This window comes from Myodes glareolus, chromosome 3 (genome assembly GCF_982192425.1).
Source record: "Myodes glareolus chromosome 3, mMyoGla1.1, whole genome shotgun sequence".
NCBI classification, from domain to species: domain Eukaryota; kingdom Metazoa; phylum Chordata; class Mammalia; order Rodentia; family Cricetidae; genus Myodes; species Myodes glareolus.
In genome coordinates, this window is record NC_142028.1 from 77,672,717 (window position 1) to 77,693,539 (window position 20,823).

Genomic DNA, 20,823 nt, shown 5'->3' on the forward strand with positions numbered 1-20,823 from the left:
AACAAGTAAGTAGAAGTTCTCACACCAGTTTCTGACCCTTTTCTGTTCTCATTTGTTCTTCATAGGCGATCTCATCTACTCATGATCTCTATGATTGTCCTGTTATGAAATAATCTTTTTGTACACTGTGAAGATGTGTCTTTACCAAGATGCCTTCTGGTTGGTTTAATAAAAGGTTGACTGATCAATAGCTCGGTAGGAAGAGGTTAGGCGAGTGAGTCAAATTAAGAGGATACTGGGAATAAAGGCGGAGTCTCAGGAGTTGCCAGACAGAAACGGAGGAAGCAGGAAAGCAATATGGGCAGAATAAAAATAATAAAGACATGAGGCAGAAAATAATTTTTAAAATGGATTAGTTTAAGCTATAGGAGCTAGTGGGACAAGCCTGAGCTATTGGCCAAGCTTTTGTAATTAATAAGTCTCTGTGTGGTTATTTGGGTGCTGGTGGTCCCAACAAGAAATTCCACGTGCATTGTCTGACGTCTCAAACTCACAAGTGCAGTCCTCATTTCTCTCCTGAGCTTTAGGCTCCCATGTCTACCTGCCTGCTGCATCTCTCCATAGAACCCACAGTTCCATAGCTACTATACGGGCATCATATCCACTTGTTCTCAGATTCTTCTACGTTCCCTTGTTTGGTAAATTGCATCAGGCCATATAGCTGGGACTCACCTTGTCTTTTTCCAGTGATGTTAGTTGAAATCAACTTTCATGATAGTTGAAATAATTTGTTTTTTTAACGATATTAAATGCCATTTGAAATGAATGAATTATTCAGTTACCCAGTTCTTTCACTTGCACCTGTTATGATCAAATTCAGGTACTTTCAGTTTTTTTGTTTATTTGTTTGTTTTGGGTTTTGTTTTGTTTTTTTTTTTTTTTTTTTTGGTCTCTAGCTAGTTTCCTTGACGCAGAGTTTTACTCCTCCAGTTTTTCTTGAAAAGTCCAGAGTAAGATGGGGCAGTGGCTGTGCATGCATGCCTTTAATCCCAGAATTTGGGAGGTACAGGCTGGCAGGTCTCTGAGTTTAAGGCCAGTCTGGTTTACAGAGTGAAATCCAGGAGAGCCAAGGTCACACAAAGAGAAACCCTGAGAGCTCAACTATTATCTCCATATAAAAGCACAAAGCAGAGAGAACTAACTGAGAATGACTTGGCCATTTTGAAACTCTAAGGCTGACCCCCCCAATGACACACCTCCTCCAAGGCCAACCTCTTAATCCTTCCCAAATCCTTCCACTAATTGAGAACCAATATTTCAAATATATGAATCTATGGGGATCATTCTTATTTAAGCCACCACAAAAACTATAGGTCAAGTAATGCTAAGGAGAGGTGAGTTATGATGGTACATACCTGTGATTCCTGACACTTGGGAGTGACAGGCAGGCTCAAGTTCAAGGTCCTACTCAGCTACACAACCTGGCCCATATGAGACTGTGTCTCAAAGAAAAACAAAGAAAACAAGCCCATATATTTGAGCCTGGTTTAGTCGTATAAGCAGATGGATCATTGAGTTCAAGGCCTGTCAAGAGACCCTGCCTCAAAAAGAAATCCATATATTCATTGGAAGTCAGTATATAATACTTAAATATAGCCAAATGGGGTTGCACACCTTTGATCCCAGCACTTGGGGGACAGAGACAGGCAGATTTCTGAGTTTGAGGCCAGCCTGGTCTACAGAGTGAGTTGCAGGACAGCCAGTGATACACAGAGAAACCCAGTCTTGGAAAACTAAAACCAAAATAATACTAATAATAAATACATTTGGAATGAGTGGTAGAAGATAGTTTAGAATTATGGATGGATGATCTGGAGAGATGGCTTAGCAGTTAAGAGTACAGACTGCTCTTAGAGTAGGATCTGAATTCAGTTACCAGCACCTGCATTGGATGGCTCACTATTGACAGTAACTCCAACTCCAGGGCCCTCTTCTGACCTCAGGGGGAATCTGTACTCATGTGTATATTTTCACACAAAGACACATACGTGTAGTAAATTAATAAATAAAATCTAGAATTATGCGTAGTTAAGCACACACACACACTACAAACAACAACAAACTGAGAGTTTGGGAAGTGGGCCCTGAGGTCTGAAAGAGCAGAGGGAAGAAGCACATTCCATTATAAATCTTCCCATAATGCTGGGACAAAACAGTTTTTCATGGCCACTCCTTACCTGTAGAATTAAGTCCAAACAGCTTAGAAATGTACCCTTGTTACTCAGTGTAGTCCTCAGAGCAGGAGCATGGCCATCCCCTGTAGTCTTAGAAATGCAGGCTCTTGGGGCTGAAGATGACTCGGCATCTCTTAGAGAGGACCTGGGTTCAGTTCCCAGCACCCGTTTTGCACAGCTCACAACTGCTAAATCCAATTTCCAGGGATCTGATGCCCTGCTGTACTCATGTGCACATGCCCTCAACTTACGTGAACATGTACATGTAAATAAAATAGAAAATCTTTGAAAAGGACTTTAATTCCTGTACTGTTGAGGCAGTGGTTAAGTGGATCTCAGTGAGTTTCAAGGTTGCCTAATTTACATAGCAAGTTCCAGGCCAGACAGAACCAGTAAGACCCTCTCTGTCCCCTCACTCCCCTCAAAAAAGGGCAATGCAGTATCTCAGGCCCTAACTTCACGAGGTTTTCAGATGATCCATGTTTAGTCAGGTTAGCCAGGTGGTGGTGGCGCATGGCCTTTAATCCCAGCACTTGGGAGGCAGAGGCGGGCGGATCTCTGTGAGTTCGAGGCCAGCTCTGGTCTACAAGACCTCGTTCCAGGACAGGCACCAAAGCTACACAGAGAAACCCTGTCTCGAAAAAAAAAATCAAAACATATTTAGTCAGGTTTAGAAAGCACCTCTTTGTTTGGAAAACCCTGTAAACTCAAGAGCAAGACCGTGGGGGATCCCTTAAATTTTAATAATGGTTCCTTCTCAATGGCCAGGGGAATTGGCCTTCTATTACTCCTTCAGTCTGATTTCGGGGCGCTGGGAGGTGTCTGTGAGCTGGGCAGCTATATTCTAACTCCTGTAACCGACACAGCTATTAGCAGAAAGACTTCAAACCCTCTGCAGCCGTGTTAATTCTGACTGAGGCTATCTACTTTTCATTCAGCAAACATTTTTTTAGCTGTCTGCTGTGCATTTAGCGGGCGTCAACGTAAAGAGAAAGCACTGAGCTCCCTTTGAGGTCTTCAGTTCCAAATCCAGTCGCATGCCATCCACGGCTAGAAGTTGTGTGCGCAACACTCGGTATTTTTCTCTGCCCGACTGCGCGGCTTTTCTGAGCGTTACGGCGCCCTCCTCCTGCCCCCAGCGCGGCGCAGGCGGGGACCCACCGGTTTCGCTCCGCGTTCACGGCGGAGAAGGGAGGACCCTAGGGAACTGGACCTCCGCGTCTGGTCGCCCAGCCTTATTTTGGCTTGGGCCCACATGGAGGGGACTGCAGAGTCCCAGACGCCTGACTTGCGGGACGTGGAGGGCAAGGTGGGCAGGAAGACCCCGGAAGGGCTACTCCGCGGGCTTCGAGGCGAGTGGGAGCTGGGAACCTCTGGGGACCTGCTGCTCCCTAGGGCATCCAGCACCGGCCACAGCCTGGGGGACAAGATCATGGCGCTGAGGATGGAGCTGGTGAGTGTGGGTGCTATAGGCCACGGGGACAGGGACAGGGTCCTCAGCATAAGGCCATTTGTAAGGATAGGCTCAGGTTCCCAGAGTTAGGCTGCAGAGGAGGGAGGAGGGTCCCTCCTAGATCAATCCATATACCCTCGGTTGAAAGTGGAGAGAAATGACGTCTCATTGCATGACCTCTCACTCCCAAGGGTGAGTGAAGGGTTGAGAGAGCCTGGGAACTGGTGTAGGAGGCACAGCTCTTGGAACTTTTCCCTGCCCAATAATCGGTAGGAGGGAGGCCAGGGCTAAGTAGTACAAAAAACTTAGTTCAGCGCAAATTCTTTCCATTAGCATCCGGGGCCGTCAATTTCCTAATACCCCATTATAAGGCAACCGTTTTCTACCCACTCCTCTGGCAAACTGGAGAAAGGTTTCATTCCTAAGGCCCCAGGGTGTTTTGAAACTGCCTGCATTAGGGACACACTAAAAACACGTCTTTTTCCTAAGCATCGCACCAGCACGGTATTAAACATTCAAAGACCTTAATAGAGACAGCAACAGAGTAGCAACACACAGTTCGAGTTGGTCCTTCACCTGGGATTCAGTCTCCTTTCAGACTCTTGGGGAGAGGGGAGGAAACAGCAGCATCCCGCCTTCCCTGGAGCTGTTGGTTCAAATTCTGAGCCAAAAGGGCAACTGGGCCCCAGCGGGCTCCCCCAGGGCCCTGGTTCCGGTGAAACAGATGGATTACACCTGCCGCCACTCTGCAGCCAGTTCTGGAGAACTGAGGAATTGCCAGCTACTCCTGGGCTCAGAACCAGAAGCCGTGACTGTGCCAGTTAATAGGTCTTCCTGGGGCCCCACTGTGTGCCCAACCTTATGTCAAGCAGATCTGGAAGGGTGGAAGGAGAGACATAGTCAACTTCTAAGGCCAGCCCAGGGCTCTCATTCTATGCTAAGAGAGCCTCCTGGGATGAGGATCAGAGAGGTTCCCAGGGGGCAGGATATGAAGGTCAAGTGTGTGCTTGGTCTTGAAGGTTGTAGTTGAATGCCAAATTCTCTCCAGAGGGCTGACTGTACTTACCTCTGAAAGAGGCCTGGTACATTGTGCAAACTGTTCAAGGCATAGAGAAAGCCTACCTACTTTGTCCTTTGAAAACTAAGTTGTTTTGTTTCGGTGTTTTGAGTCTATGTTTTGTCAGGCTGGCCCCCAAACACATATTCCTCTTGTCTCACTCAGTCTCTTGAGTGCCGGGATTATGAGCGTGGGCCACCATACCCAGCTAGAAATTAAATTATACTGGGAATATAAGCCATGTATCAGTGCCCAGCATAATACATGTTTATTTTCTTTTTAAAGAAGTTTAAGAAAAATTATGTGTAGGAATATTTGCCTGTGTGAATGTGTGTGTAGCATGTGCATGCCTGTTGCCCATGGAGGTTAGAGAGCATCAAATACCTTGAATTGAAGTTATGGATGGTTCTGAGCCACTGTGTGGGTGCTGGGAACCTAACCTGGATCCTCTGCAAGAATAAGCGCTCCTGACTGCTAAGCTGTCTCTCCAGTGCCATTTCCCCCCTTTGAGGTGCTGAATCTAGGGTTTTGCGCCTACAGGGCGAGTGCTCTTCAGCTGAGCTGTACCACTCTTCCTCCACGCTAGTCCTTCATGCTCAGCTCGATATTTTATATATGAACCGAAGCAGTTGCCCACGGCCACTCAAAAAGTAAAGCCAAGATTTGAGCCCAGATCATTTGATCACATTGATCATGAAAAACCTGTTTTGTGCTGGCACTTTAAGCACATTTCACGTCACTGAAATGAGAAGAGTTTCAAATGTCCATGGGCTTGCTTCTCATACGGGAAATCTGGAGGCAGGCCTAACCTCTGACTCTCATTCTTTATAAACTCTAGGGAAGTATATTTGTTTTTTTTCTCTAATATTTATTTATTTATTATTGACACAGTGTTCTGTCTGCATGTTTGCCTGAGAGGGCACCAGATCTCATTATAGACAGTTGTGAGTCACCATGTGGTTGCTGGGAATTGAACTCAGGACCACTGGAAAAGCAACCTCTGAGCCATTTCTCCAGCTCCTTAACTTCTGGTTTTAACTTTTGGTCTAACTGATCTAGGGTCTGAGGCTTCCCATGAACAGTGTTTTGGAGACCGGAAGAGGGAAAAGATCCATGTCAGGTTCCTCTCTCCCTCCTCAGGCCAGGAGAGCATTGATTTCTTCCTGTATTCAGTTCTAACCACTCGTTTACTGAAGCACAGGGCGGGGCAGGAGATCTGAGGTCAGGAAGGCCGAACTGACCAAAGCCATCTAAGGTCTGTCCTTCAGTTGTCCCTGTCTCTCTGCTCCCCTCAGTAGGAGCAGAGGCTTGACCTTCAGGCCAAGGTCAGTGCTACTTTTAGCTTTCTACTCTCGCCTTGTTTCCTAGTCTGAAGCTGAGTGAGGGAAGAGCCAGTCTGAGATGTGTGGGAATGGCAAGCAATGGCAACGGTGCAGTTGGTGAGAAAGGATTAGTCAAGGATGGGGGAAAGGCACAAGTTCAAACCTTGTCTCCACTTCTTTTTTTTTAAATATTTATTCATTTATTATGCATACAATATCTGCCTACATGTATGCCTACAGGTCAGAGAGGGCACCAGATCTCATTACAGATGGTTGTGAACCACCATGTGGTTGCTGGGAATTGAACTCAGGACCTTTGGAAGAGCAGGCAATGCTCTTAACCACTGAGCCATCTCTCCAGTCCCCCCTTGTCTCCACTTCTGATGTATTGTGTGGTCTTAAGGAGGGTCCTGTCTCTTCCTTGTCCTTATGGTTTTTTGTCCTTTGACAGAGGAAATAAGGGAGTAATTTTGGAACTAGGCAACTGTTAAGGATTTTTATTTTAGTGACAATAGTTAATCCCAACAGTCAGTTACCAGGGATCTAGAAATAGGTCTTCAGGCTTTTAACCTGAGACCTAATTTGGGTTTGAGTAAAGAGGGAGCCCTGCCCAGGACACCTGGGCTGGGCAGAATCTGATCTACATAGGGGGAGGAGAAGGGAGCCTCCAGGGGAAAGCATTGGGTGGCCTCTATTTATCTTCTGCTCTGTTTCCAAAGAGATGGCATGAAATGAGTGTTTCTTTTTCTGGTGAGAAGGCCTTTTACTTCTATTCTGGGGGGATGATGTTGTCACAGTCAGGGAATCCCACTGTCGCAGGATTAAAGAGTCTGGTGCTCCCGTTGGTTTCCTAAGAGACTGAAACTCAGTCTCTTTCAGAATCACAGAGCTGAATAGAAGGTGCTCGGTGCAACCTTAGGCAGAAAACCTGCAATGAGTTGGGCGGGAACTAATCTCAGAGAGCTGATGACCTGGGATGGGGAAGGAGGAGACAGACTGGGGCTTGTGCAGGAAGAGAAATGCTGTGGGGAGCTAGGCATGGGCTCAGATGGAGAGTGCTTGCTTGCCTTGTATGCAGAAAGCCCTGCGTTGAATCCTTAGAACGACACAAAACTGGGTGTGGCTGGCATGGCTGTAATCCTAGCATACTAGAGGTGAGGCAGCAGGATCAAAAGTTCAAGAAAAAAAATGCCGGGCCTGCCTCCCAGAAGAGCTGACCTGGAGTGATGCGGTGTCAGGTGTCCTCCATTTAGAATCAGAGGACAGTACATCCTCTGGCTGGAATGCTTCTCCCCACTGGTTAAGTCCATGTCTCTCAAGTTCATGTCTCTCATCTAGGTTGGGTTAGGGCCCTCCAGAGACTCACAAGTCTCTGAAGCGTTGTTTTCTCTACCATTTGCCTCATGGAATGAAAAATATATAGCGTTATTACTTTTCTTCTATGTTTGAGTGTTTTCAGTGTTTATGTGTATGTGTGGACCACACGCGTGACTGATGCCTGCAGAGGTCAGAAGAGGGCTTCATATTCCCTGAAACTGGAGTTAAGGATTGTCCTTAGCTTACCACGTGGGTGCTGGGAACCGAACCCTGGTCTTCAAGAAGTGAAACCATGCATTGTGGCACACGCCTTTAATCCTAGCACTGGGGAGGCAGAGGCAGGTGCCCTGCTAAGTCATCTTGCTGACTCTCCAAGTCCTTTTTAAAAATATCTTTTTTTTTTAAGCATCGCTGGATGGTGGTGGCACACGCCTTTAACCCCAGCACTGGGGGTGCAGAGGCTGAGATAGGGTGTTTCTGTGTGACAGTCCTGGCTGTCCTGAAACTCGCTTTGTAGACCAGGCTGACCTCAAACTCACTGAGATCCACCTGTCTATGCCTCCCAAGAGCTGTTATTAAAGGTGTGAGCCACCACCAGCTGACTAAAATATCTTTTTATTATGAGACAAAACAGTTATCTGGGATGTTCTTGAATTTGCAATCCTGCTTTCACTTCTTCGTTAGCTGGGGTTACAAATTTGTGCCACCAGGCCTATTTCTATATGAATGTATTAATTTGGTTAAAAGTTAAACTAAATAAGGGTGAAAGAGATGGCTCAACAGTTAAGAGTACTGGCTGCTCTTCCAGAGGTCCTGTGTTCAATGACCACATGGTGGCTCACACCCATCTGTAATGAGATCTGGTGCCCTCTTCTGGTCTGGCATGTAGACATACATGCAGACAGAACAAAATAAATGTTTAAAAAATGTTAAACTAAATAAATCTAAACTTGCAAGCAATAATATACCAGGATGGTGGCACACTTCTTTAATCCCAGGACTCAGGAGGCAGGGGCAAACAAATCCCTGTGAGGCCAGCCTTGCATACATAGTGAGTTCCAGGCCAGCCAGGTACATAGTGAGACCTGTTTCAAAAACAAAACAGGGGCTGGAGATACCACTCAGCGATTAAGAGCACTACCTGCTCTTCCAAAGGTCCTGAGTTCAATTCCCAGCAACCACATGATGTCTCACACCCATCTGTAATGAGATCTGGTGCCCTCTTCTGGCCTGCAGGCATACATGCAGACAGAATACTAAGAATTCTGTACACATAATAGATAAATAAAATCTTTAAAAACAAAAACAAAAAGAACAAATGTTGTGGCAAGATCTTGATTTACAAAGACGTATCTAGACTTGAAGCTAGAGAGATGGAAAAGGGTCATAATATAACAGGCATCTACTGATATGTTTATTCTCTCTGAACACTGCAAAGCTTAGGGGCAGGTTCAGACTTGTGCTTGAGAAAGGTTAACTCAGTACACTTGAGGTGGGAGGGACCCCTGGAGGTTTTACTGTAATTCACACTTACTTCCGGAAGACTAAAGGAAAACTAAAGGCCCCAAATCCCCAGCATTCTGACCCTGAGCTCTGTTTAGCCCTTCTCCCCTTTGGGCCTTGTCACCAAGGGAACCAAGTTAGCATCCATCTTCTTTTGGCCCAAACTGTTTCCCAGCGGACACCTTAGGAGAGCTAGTCTTTGGTTTCTAAGTGACACTGGTGAATCTAGATTGGTGGAATAGTTTACTGTTGTTTAGCTTTGGCACAGTGGCTGTGTCTTAACCTACTGCTACTTCAGCCAGCAATTGCAACTCCACAGTTACTGGCCTGCTTTTGTAGCAGCGGCCTGCTGCTCAGGTGACAGCCTGGTGTCCCACCAGGCTCTGTGGCTACCGCTAAAGGTAACCTTTATCATTTTCTTTATAAATAAAACTCAAGACTGGGGTGAAAACCTGTTAACTCAGAGAGACTGGGTCACAACTACCTAACCTTCTTTTTTTACTGGTGTCTCCGAAAAACCCATGCTTCCACTCTGCCAAACCATAAAAAACTGGGCCACTCCAAATCCCTCCCTACTACTTCCTGTGTCTCTCTATCTCTCCTGGATGCCCTCTGATGCTCTATGATTACTTTCTAGATACTCACTCAGTCTCCTGACCCAAGGCTAATTTTATTTAATAAGCACAAATGCAAATTCAGGGTTCACAGTATGATGGAATATACCCCAGCAGCTTACCTTGAATAGAAAGTTTGAAGCCCAGTAGAGTGGATTTTGGATTCGTGTGTGTGTGTACACGTGTGTATGTTGTGTTGGAGACTGGACGGGCTAAGCAGGTACTCTGCATTAACCCTAACTCTGGATTTGTTAGTTTTGTGTTTGTTTTGTTTTTCTTCAGTGAAGTGTTTTACAGAGATAAAGGGAATGGGGGAAGGAAGAGAGAATGGGAGAGAGAGAGACAGAGAGACAGAGAGACAGAGAGGCAGAGAGATGCTGGGAGAAGAGAAAGGAGAGAGACAGTGATTTACTAGTTCTTGCACTAGCCTTAAACACCTTTAAAGTTTTAAGAATATTTATTTTGATTTATGTGTTTATACATGTTTGTGTGTGTCAAGGTCAGAAGAGGGGACTGGATTTTTTGGAGCTGTAGTTTAGAAGAGGCTGTGAGCCAGCTCCTATGGAACCAAACTCCAGCCCTCTGCAAGGCTTAGCAGTGAGTCATCTCTCTGGCCTCTGGCCTCAAACTCTTGTTCCTCCTACCTCAGCCTCCTTATTTTGTCTGCTTTTTTGTCTTTTTTTTTTTTTTTTTTTGGTTTCTTGAGACAGCGTTTCATTGTGTAGCCCTGGCTGTCCTGGAGCCAGGCTGCCTGCTTCTGCCTTCCAAGTGTTTGCTCAGCCTCTTAGGTGCTAGAGCTATAGACATAAACCACCACAACAGTTTTGTTTTACTTTATTAATTTTAAAACAGGTCTCACGAAGCCCAGGCTGGTCTTGAACTGCTGATATAGCTGAGAATGACCTAGAACCTCTGATCCTCCTGCTTCCATCTCCTGAGTGCCTGGATTACAAAACTACATCACCATACCTATTTTACTGGGTGCTAAGGAACCCAGAGCTTAGTGCCTGCCACGCAAGTGTTCTCCCCACGGAGCCGTATTTGCAGCCCCTGAGCCTCATATTTTAATGTTTAAGTACATGCCTGACAGCATTTTAGTAACCCTTGCTCCCAGGCTGTGAAGTGGGTGATGGCTTGCTTATTGATTTATTTATTGTTTTTTTGGTGGGGTTTTTTGTTGTTGTTGTTTTGTTTTGTTTTGTTTTTGATACAGGGTTTCTCTGTGTAACCCTGGTTTGGCTGTCCTAGAACTCACACTGTAGACTAGGCTGGTCTCGAACTCACAGAGATTCGTCTGTCTCTGCCTCCCAAGTGATGGGATTAAAGGCATGTACCACCTGCACCTGACTGGCTGTCCAGGTTTTCTAAAAGTGAGTGACGCATAGCTGACTGGACTGCAAGGTTAGGGAAGCACCTGGGAAACTCACAGCATGGAACCAGGAACTAATTTCTTTTCTCGCTTCTTCAGGCTTACCTTCGAGCTATCGATGTGAAGATCCTGCAGCAGCTGGTGACCCTGAATGAGGGCATTGAGGCAGTTCGTTGGCTGCTGGAGGAGCGGGGAACCCTGACCAGCCATTGCAGTAGTCTCACCAGCAGCCAGTATAGCCTGACAGGTGGAAGCCCAGGCCGCTCAAGGCGGGGCAGTTGGGACAGCCTGCCAGATACCAGTTCAACTGACCGGCTGGACAGTGTCTCTATTGGCAGTTTCTTGGACACTGTGGCCCCCAGAGAGCTGGATGAACAAGGACCCCCTGGGCCTTCCTGTCCTGAGATTGACTGGGCAAAGGTTATACCCGGTGAAGCCAGGACTGAGGTGGACATAACATCCACCAAGCTAGGGAGCTTAACAGCTCCTTGGCAGCTCCCAGGAGACGAGCTTCAAGGTGGACCACCTGAGCTATCGGAGGATGACAATGTCAAGCAGGGCTTTGAGGCTCACTGGTACTGGGGACAGTGCCAGGATGATGTGACCTTCTTGTAAAAACTTTCCTACCTATTTGTGCTTTGTGACTCTTTCAACGTTTGGCCCAAGTCTCTCTCAATTTTCCCTCAACCTCCGACGAGACAGAAGCTGTACTGAAATCACTTACCACAGAAGCCTGGCTTCTCTCTCTGGTCCCTGGGGAGCCTTGGCATTTATCTCTCAATTACTGGGTCCCTGGAGCTATTTCCATAGAGATATTCACTCTAGAGAACTAGCCTGTGGCTCCTGATGTAAGGGTATCCCACACCCTTCCCCAGTGAGGGGAAGGTTTATGAAAATTTAGGGCCTCTAGGACATCACTGAAGAAGAGATGGGGGAAATAATCTCCTCATCCAGAGCCTAGGAGGCTGGGATGCCTCTTATAAAAGATGGAGAACTGGGGAGGGGCGTTCAGGACCAAATCTCCATGGATTGGCCCTCCTACATGCCTTTGGAGTTGGAAGAGGAACCCTTTGCTGCCTGCTGAGTGATGTCATTTCCTTCCATGATACAGGGAAGAGTGTTTCCTCTATAGCAGTCCTGGTTGGTGTGTGATAGGCCTGTATCGAGGGTTTCTGAGTCCCTGTTGTCCTGCCATTGCCTCCTGTGAGAGGAAACACATTGCTCTTCCTGCCGATGTCTGTGCTGCTTTTATCAGGTTCTTTTCAAACATGGTGTTTTCATCCCTGTTTGGTGCTGTAATGATATTCTTACCAGGTGGTGAGAAACTCAAAGGCCTCCACCTCAGCTCTCAAATCTGCTTAGCTCACTTTACTGGAGACCCTGTCTGGCCCTGGCCCTGTTTCTTACCTCCAGATCTATCTGCCAGGAGTTTAGCTTGAGCGTCTTCACATCTCAGTTTCCTCTTTCGGCCTCTGCATTTTTATGTGCCTCTCGTCCCATTGTTGCTTGGAAATAAGGAGAGTGAATTCTCAAGGTTCTGGGGACACTCGCAGATGGCGGGATGATCTTGTCATCTCTGACTCTGCTCACTCTTCCCTCATCCTGGCCAACTTCCACCATTTAATCATAAGGATGCCTTTCTGGAGTTGAGACACAAGGAATCCCCTTGTTTGAGCTACGGTGTGGGAGTGTGGCAGGAAAAGACAGAGGCCCTGTGGTTCCTGGGCCTCATTGGGGGGAATAGACCAGAAAGAACTTTAGGGCAAGCCTATGACTCCTGGACTTGAGGGGTAATTGGGGCTGGCTCTGGGGCTGGATCCCAAGGCCCTAGCTAATTACACTGGTGAAGAAATTCAGGGAAATCGCCATTTGGGGGCTCAAGGAAAGGGCAGGTCCAGAGAAAGGGGTGGCAAATGCTGTGATTTATACCTAAATAAAGCCGGGCACTCAGAAAACAGAGGCAGGTGGATCTCTATGAGTTCCAAGCCAGCCAAAGCTATGTACATAGTTAGACCTAGTCTCAAAAAACAATCAGAGCTGGCTGGTGGTGACTCACACCTTTAATCCCAGCACTTTGGAGGCAGATCTCTCTGAGTTTGTGGCTAGCCTGGTCTACAGAGAGAGTTCCAGGGCAGCCAGAACTACACACACACACACACACACACACAAAAACCACTGTCTCCAAAAACTAAAACCCAAACCAATAAAACAAAAACAAAGAAACCAGAGTGACTTCTTGGAGATTAGCCCTTTGAGTCCCAGGTAGCTGCCCTGTCTTTCCAGGGCCCTGAAATTGGATTACTGGAGGGGAAAGGGCAATCTTTGTTCAGGGGACCCTCCTGAGTTGGAGGAATCTTCCCTAAAACAGTCTTTTTCTGCTTTCCAGAAATTTCATTTTAGAGAAGGGAAAGTAACCATGTTGATTGTGTCTACTCTCCTGCCTCCCCAGCCCCAACACCTCAATAGTTTTGTAGCCACCAAATCCTACAGCAATTCGGTCTCTGGCTTTCCTCTAGACCTCTCCTCACGTGCCCTCAAAGTGATTGTTATTTCTACAGCGACCATAGCTTCTTTTCTGCTGTAGCTGGACTTCCTCTCTGTGGCCCATAGTTCTGGGACTCCTGCTTTCTTTTCCTCAGACTGGAATTTCAGATGCTCTGTCCCAGTCCACACTCTGAGCCATCTATAGTGTTCCTCGGACAACCAACCACCTTTCCTCATTGAAGATACTGTATTCCTTTTCTGAGTTACATTTCATCAGCTATAAATTTAGGAGCTGAAGAGGTTGCCTGCCTCCTTGTGGCCATTATGCAACATTGCTGGAGTTGCTGGATGAAATCAAGTTTAAATGGAATTCGATCTAGCCTTTCGAGAGGTGGCATAGATTTGCCCAGTTCTGCCTGTTGTGAAACTGTAGCAATGGTCATGATAGAGAACCTACTGCCGGCCTACAAACTGCCTCCATCTGTAGTCACACTGCCCGGTCTGCAAACCCACAGCTCCATCTGTAGTCACACTGCCCAGTCTGCAAACCCACAGCTCCATCTGTAGTCACACTGCCTAGTCAACCACCCTAATGCCCAAAGGAACTGAAAACTGTTTTCCTCATTGTAAGATCTGAGACCTACCTGGGTATGGTGGCACACACCTGACCTGTAATCCCAGCACTTGACAGGTGGATACAGATTAGGGGTTCAAAGTCATATTCAGCGACATATCTAGCCTGAAATATGTGGGCAGTCCTTCTGCCTCAGCTTCCTGAGTGCTGTAATTAGAAGTGTGAGCTGCCACACTTGGGTTTGGGTATCCTATCCTGTCTTAATACCTTTAGACTCTAGTTCATCATCTGATGAATCCAAGAATCACAGAAAATGTATCCCTGTTCCTTCCTGCATGCCTCTAGGCTGCCTGGATGAGGCTTTGTTGTCCTATCAGCATGGACTTTTATGGTATAGATAGGAGCTGTTTGGGAGCCCAGAGAAGTGAGAGATGCAGAGACACAAGAATGAGAAGGAAACAGGGTGAAAGTCTGATCTCCAAAGTCATTAATGCCAAGATGGTAGCTGGGGAAACAGAACCTGTCCAGGGGACCCGAGACCATGGGAGAGGTCAGGTGTTGTATTTCAAAGGAGCTGGGGGTGGTTAGGCTAAACCTTAGGTTGAATGGAAACTGAGTGACAGTTTCAGTTAGAAATATTTGGGGTTACAGTGAGCACAAGCACATTGTGGTTATGGTGCCAGGTACATGCTGAGTATTCAATTGCACCCATTCAAAGAATAATGAATGTGTGTGCGCCCACAAGGAAATGTAACGCATAAAAAGAAAATTAACCTGGTTTATACATTAAGCACTTCAAAACATTGTTTCTTAATCCTATAAACAGCCCCTGTTACCAACATATTGTTGAATAGAAATTTGCTAATTTCAGATCGGTAGCAAATAAGTAATGGTACAGATGAAAGTCAGTGTGATTGTAAGGTCTTCTGTGAAATCCATGGCTCCCCACTGAGCCCCCTCAGCCACTCTTTTCTTACTCTCCAGCAGTGTCTTGGTTGGCTGTTGCTGATGTAATGGATTACCACAAACTCTAGTGGCTTAACGACCAGGTAGGCTGGGCATGCTGACACATGCTGGCAGTCCTAGCTCTCAGGGGGCTGGGGCAGGCAGGTTGCAAGTTTGAGGCCAGTCTTAGAAAAGGAATCAGACTTGGGTGAAAATCCTCAGGCTTTTCAAAGCATGTCGAAGGAGGGCTTGTGCAGGCTGGGTCCCTGGCAGTCTCTCCTTTCCAGGACCACTGTGGCTCCTGCTCCTCCAGACAGAGGTAATTACATTCCCAACAGACTAAGCCAGGCTCTCCCCGGGGCTCACACATGTCTCCTTTTTAAATGTTTTTTTATTCCTTAGAGGTTAATTATCGTTGATTCTAGATCCGTTTTTTTCTTTTTTTTTTTTCAGTTCTTGATCCCTACTCTCAATCTTCTCTTGGACATAGGCATACACTCAAATGTGTCAATATATGTTTGGAAATGTATCTTTAAATATATATGTGTATGTGTATAATATGATTCTGGGCTTTTACATGTTTTAATATGTATATATAGTATACTTTGCTAGTAAATGAACTTCTCTAATGACTTGCTCCCATATTTCCGTGACTTAACACAATCTAAGACTTATTTGTCAGTAATTCCACAGAGTACGGATATTCCTAGTTGGAAGCTCTCCTCCTCCCTGCCCATGTCAGACCCCACACTCCGTCCAGTTTCAGATGGTGATAGTCTGACTCCTGCACCATAAACTTTCCCACCAACTTTTAAACCAAGGTGTTTTGCCATCCACTGATGATCCTTTTATTTCACTGGGATTACAAAACTATCATTTCCTGACACTATTAGTATATCTTTATTTATTAGCTCTAATTCTGTACAGGAAAAACTTCATAGCTCAGGGCCATTTAGCTACCCTGAAATAAAGTTCATACCAGAATGATAAGACAGAGGTTTGTGTGTCTTCCATTCCCCATCCCGACCCCCTTCTTTTCCTGAGAGAGTCTCACATAGCCAAAACTGGCCTTCAGCTCACTATGTAGCTAAGGCTGATCCTCAACTCCTGATCTTGCTTTCTTCTTCCAAGTACTGGGCTTATAGGCCTGCACCACGATACCTGGTGTTACAAAACTAAACAATGCCCAAACAGGGTCTCACTGACTCCTGACACTAGGAGTTCATGCGTGTACTACCATGCCTTTTTCCATGTCATTTTTGAAGTAGTAATGGTGTTCCTTTAATTGTTTTGGCTTATTCTCTCTCTTTCTTTTGTTTTTTTGAGACAGGGTTTCTCTATATAGCCCTGGATTTCCTGAAACTTGCACTGTAGACCGGGCTAGTCTCAAACTCACAGAGATTCACCTGCCTCTGATTCCTGAGTGCTGGGATTGAAGGCGTGCGTTACCACCTCCTGGCTAATCTCTCTCTCTCTTTAAAATTTATTTATTTGTGTGTATTGGTATTTTGCCTGCATGTATATCTGTGTGATGGTGCCAGATCCCCTGGAACTGGAGCTACAGATGGTTGTGAGCTGCCATGTGGGTGCTGGGAACTGAACCCGGGTCCTCTGGAAGAGCAGCCAGTGCTCTTAACCTCTGACTCATCTCTTCAGCCCCTATTCTCTCTTTTAAATTTACCGGTATGGATCTGTACTTGTAGCTGTTTTCAATTATTTGCAGTTTTTTTTAACATATAAAATATAAAGCCTGGGGGAACTGAAGAGATGGCTCAGTGGCTAAGAGCACTGGCTGCCCTTCCAGAGGACTCAAGGTTGGCTCTTAGCACATGCAGCAGCTCATAATCATCTGTAAGTCCAGCTCCAGGGGGTCAGATCACTGCCGTCATGTGCACGTACATGCACAGACCCACATACAAGCACACACACCTACACATAAGTGAAATGAATGAAAGTATAAGTAAAAAGAATGAAAGTTAAAAAAAGGTGTTTTGTTTTGTTTTTTTAAACAGGGTTCTCGGTAGACCAGGCTGGCTGTGAACTCAGAGATCTGCGTGCTTCTGCCTCCCAAGTGCTGGGATTAAAGGCATGTGCCACCACTGTCTGGCAAAAGTAAATTTTTTAAAAAGTTATTTTATGTGCATGCATGTGTGCACTGTGTGACTGTATGCATGTGTAACATGTATATGCAGGTGGCCATGGTGGCAAGAGGAAGAAATTAGATCTCCTGGAACTGGAGATACAGGTGGTTGTGAGCTGTCCTGTGTGGGTGCTGGGAACTGGTCCCTGGTCCTCTGAAAAGGCAGTAAGTGCTCTTCATCACTGAGTCATCTTTCCAGTACTAAAATAATAAATCTTAAAAAAAATATCCAATTGGGGCTGGGAATGTAGTTCAGGTGTGAGGGAGAGGGCATGCCTAGCATGCCCGAGGCCAGAACAGTACAATAAAGCATGGTATGGTGATGTTCTCTGTAAACACAGCTTTTGGGAGATAGAGGCAGGAAGATCAGATGCCCAGATCATTCTTGGCTATATAGTAAGTTTGAGGCCAGCCTGGGCTACATGAGACTGTCTCCAGAAGTAAAATAACCAAGAAAAAGTAGAGAAAATAAGACTAATGAATTCTTATACACCTAACAATCAATTTCTTTTTTCTTTTTTGAAGACCTTATTTCATTTATTTATCAGTAGGGATGCATGTGCCATCGTGCATGCGTGTAGGTCAGAGACCAGCATGTATGAGTTGGGTTTTTTCCTTTCACTGGGAATGGAACTGGGAATGGTCCTGGGAATGGAACTCAAATAGTCAGGGTTAACAGCAAGTGCCTTTACCCACTGAATCATCTCATTTGTCCATGAGGACCTGGGTTTAATTTTTAGAATCCACATAAAAAAGCTAGGTGTGGTGGCCAGCAAGCCTCCGACTCATGGGCTAGTTTCACTAGCAAATCTGGTGAGTTCCAAGCCAATGAGAAACCCTATCTCAAGACAAAACAGGGGCAGTGCATGATGAACAATACCCAGTGTTGCAGAACATTCCTTTAAAGTTACAGAATATTCCTTTAACTATGCAAAGGTGTGTGATATGTTGCATATGTTTAGCTATGTGAATGTGTGTTGCTGTTTTACCTTGTCTGCCTAAGGCACCTGATTGATCTAATAAAAAGCTGGATGGCTAATAGCTAGGCAGAAGAGGGATAGGCAGTCTGGCAGGCAGAGAATAAATAGAAGGAGTCTGGGCTCTAGAAAGAAGAGAATGAGAGAACGAGGGAGAAAGAAAGGGAGGAAGAGAGGGAGATATGCCCTGGACCAGCCAGCCAGGCAGCTGCCAGACAGCCAGACATGGAGTAAGACATACAGAATGAAAGAAAGGTAAAAAGTCCTGAGGCAAAATGCAAAATGTGGATGAAGAGAAACAGGTTAATTTAAGTTAAAGGAAAAAAGTTAGCCAGAAACGAGCATAAGCCAAGGCCAAGCATTCTCACTAATAAGAAGTCTCTGTGTCACGGTTTGGGAGCTGGTTGGTGGCCCAGAACAAAGCCTTCGACAGCCCAGTATTGTCTTCTGCCTTCCAGACACCTGTACACAATCTGCCTACACACCTACACATATAAGCGCACCCCCCAACACAAGAACATCCAAAACTCAATGCTGAAAAAGAAACAATCCAGGACAACAGATAACAGGCAGGTAAAGGGACTTGCTGCTAAGCCCAAGTTCAATCCCCAGGACCCACATAATGAAAGGCGTTTTTGAATGTGGTGGGGATGGAAGGAAGGAGAGGATGGGACTCAGAGAGACACCAGACAGTTTACCAGAGACTAGGGAGTTTATTTTTTTTTAATATTTATTTATTATGTATACAATATTCTGTCTGTGTGTATGTCTGCAGGCCAGAAGAGGGCACTAGACCTCATTACAGATGGTTGTGAGCCACCATGTGGTTGCTAGGAATTGAACTCAGGACCTTTGGAAGAGCAGGTGTAACATGAGGGCCGGCTTGTTGGGGTTTCCGTCCCGCCTGGTACCCCACAACCGGCAAATCCCAAAGAGAAATCACACACAAGACTCCATAAGATTATAAACTGATTGGCCCATTAGGTCAGGCTTCTTATTAGTCCTTGTAACTTATATTAATCCATTATCATTATCTATGTTAGTCGTAATGGCTCAGTACCTTTTCCAGCTGGGCAGCTTACATGTTTCCTCTCCAGTGGTCTGGGCAGAACAGCCAGAAGGAGCTTCCTAGAATACTCCCAGTCTCTTTGCTCCACCTCTACTTCCTGTCTGGCTTTCCTGCCTATACTGCCTGCCTGGCCAATCAGTGTTTTATTAAAATATGATTGACAGAATACAAATAATTCTCCCGCACCAAGCAGGCAATGCTGTTAACCTCTGAGCCATCTCTCCAGCCCTATTTTTATTTTTAGAAATTACTTTATGTGTGTTTTTCCTGCATATATGCATGACTATGTACTATGTGTATGCCTGGTCCCTGGGGAAACTGGAAGAGTTCAGATCCCTTGGGACTGTAGTTACAGATAGTTGTCCATTCCCATGTGGGTGGGTGCTAGGAATCAAACCCTGGACCTCTGGAAGAGCAGCCAGTGCTTTTCAGTGCTGAGCCATCTCTCCAGCCCCTAAGGAATTTATTAGGAGAGTTATTAGCATTGGTGAACTAACATGCCTTCATCATAGGCTTAAAAGCCATCTTATAGTAAAGACAAACTAGGATCATTCATGTTTATGATTAAACCTCTGTTTCTCAAGGATTGGGCTATGCCCCACCTGTAACCTTAACTACAAATGACTCTGTACTGCCTGTTCTAGGAAATGGCAACCACGTCTTTATTTCAAAAAGTTATTATAGTCATTTGTAACCCTACCTTTGTTTCACAAGCTTGTTATGACTGTTCATTATGACTGCCTTGTTACGACCACCTTGCAATCATGTCTTTGTTTCAGGAGGTCATTATGACTAACTTGTCATGCTTATGTCACCCCATCTGTTCTGCCAGTCAAATCTCCCACTTGGAAATCCACTTCCCCTGAGTGATAAAAACCTTCTCTTTCTCACACCCAAGGCTGATCTCTTTTTTTTTAAAAATATTTATTTATTTATTTATTATGTATACAATATTCTGTCTGTGTGTATGTCTACAGGCCAGAAGAGGGCACCAGACCTCATTACAGATGGTTGTGAGCCACCATGTGGTTGCCGGGAATTGAACTCAGGACCTTTGGAAGAGCAGGCAATGCTCTTAACCTCTGAGCCATCTCTCTAGCCCCCAAGGCTGATCTCTTGAATTTTACTTTTAGGAAGAGAGTACATGAAAAAAAAAAGAAAGAAAGAAACTTAGATTAATTAATTGCTTGCTTTTATTAATTTGGCCATGATGATTTGGGTCAGTGGTCTTTCTCCTCGAATCACTGGGATTAACAACACAACAGACAGACAGAGGGACAATAGCATGGTGGAAGAAGTTCAGGCCTCAGCATTGGAGACGTGGTGCAATCTCTGAACAAAATCAGAGCAACATCACTGAGGAGGGAGCCTCTTTTTTTTTTAAGATTTTATTTTTATGTATATGATTGCTTGTCTGTATGTATATCTGTGTACCATGTGAGCACCTGGTGCCCCTATAGCTAGGGTTACAGATGGTTTTGAGATACCATGTGGGTGCTGGGATCTGAACCTGGTTCCTCTGCAACAGCAACAAGTGCTCTTAACAAGTGCACTGAACCATCTCTCCAGGGCCTGGAGATCATCCTCTTATACAGTCTGAGAGGGAGGCTCAGCGTAGGAGCCTACAGCCAGGATGTCAGATTCCCAGGCTAGAGCCAGGAAGCAAGAAAGAGGGTGGGGAACAGGATATGACATCCCCTAGAAGTGAGTTCAGGGATGGAGAGATGACTCAGAGGTTACGAGCACTGGCTGCTCTTTCACAGGTCCCGAGTTCAATTCCCAGCAAACACATGGTGGCTCACAAACATCTATAATGGGATCTGGT

General features: G+C 45.6%; 1 protein-coding gene across 1 annotated transcript; it reads left to right on the forward strand.

Annotated features, from left to right (window-relative positions):
* Positions 1 to 3,253: 3,253 nt before the first annotated feature.
* Lurap1 (leucine rich adaptor protein 1) lies at positions 3,254 to 15,802 on the forward strand. Its single transcript, XM_048443928.3, has 2 exons — positions 3,254 to 3,627; positions 10,909 to 15,802. The coding sequence occupies exons 1-2, from the start codon at positions 3,430 to 3,432 to the stop codon at positions 11,422 to 11,424; spliced, it is 714 nt and encodes a 237-aa protein (XP_048299885.3). The 5' UTR covers positions 3,254 to 3,429; the 3' UTR covers positions 11,425 to 15,802.
* The last annotated feature ends 5,021 nt before the right edge of the window (positions 15,803 to 20,823 follow it).

What these genes read in the sequence shown, in the direction of transcription:
- Lurap1 (XM_048443928.3), top strand. Translation starts at nt 3,430, where the DNA reads ATGGAGGGGACTGCAGAGTCCCAGACGCCTGACTTGCGGGACGTGGAG. An exon ending in TGGCGCTGAGGATGGAGCTG is followed by an intron (nt 3,628 to 10,908) that starts GTGAGTGTGGGT and finishes TCGCTTCTTCAG; the next exon opens with GCTTACCTTCGAGCTATCGA.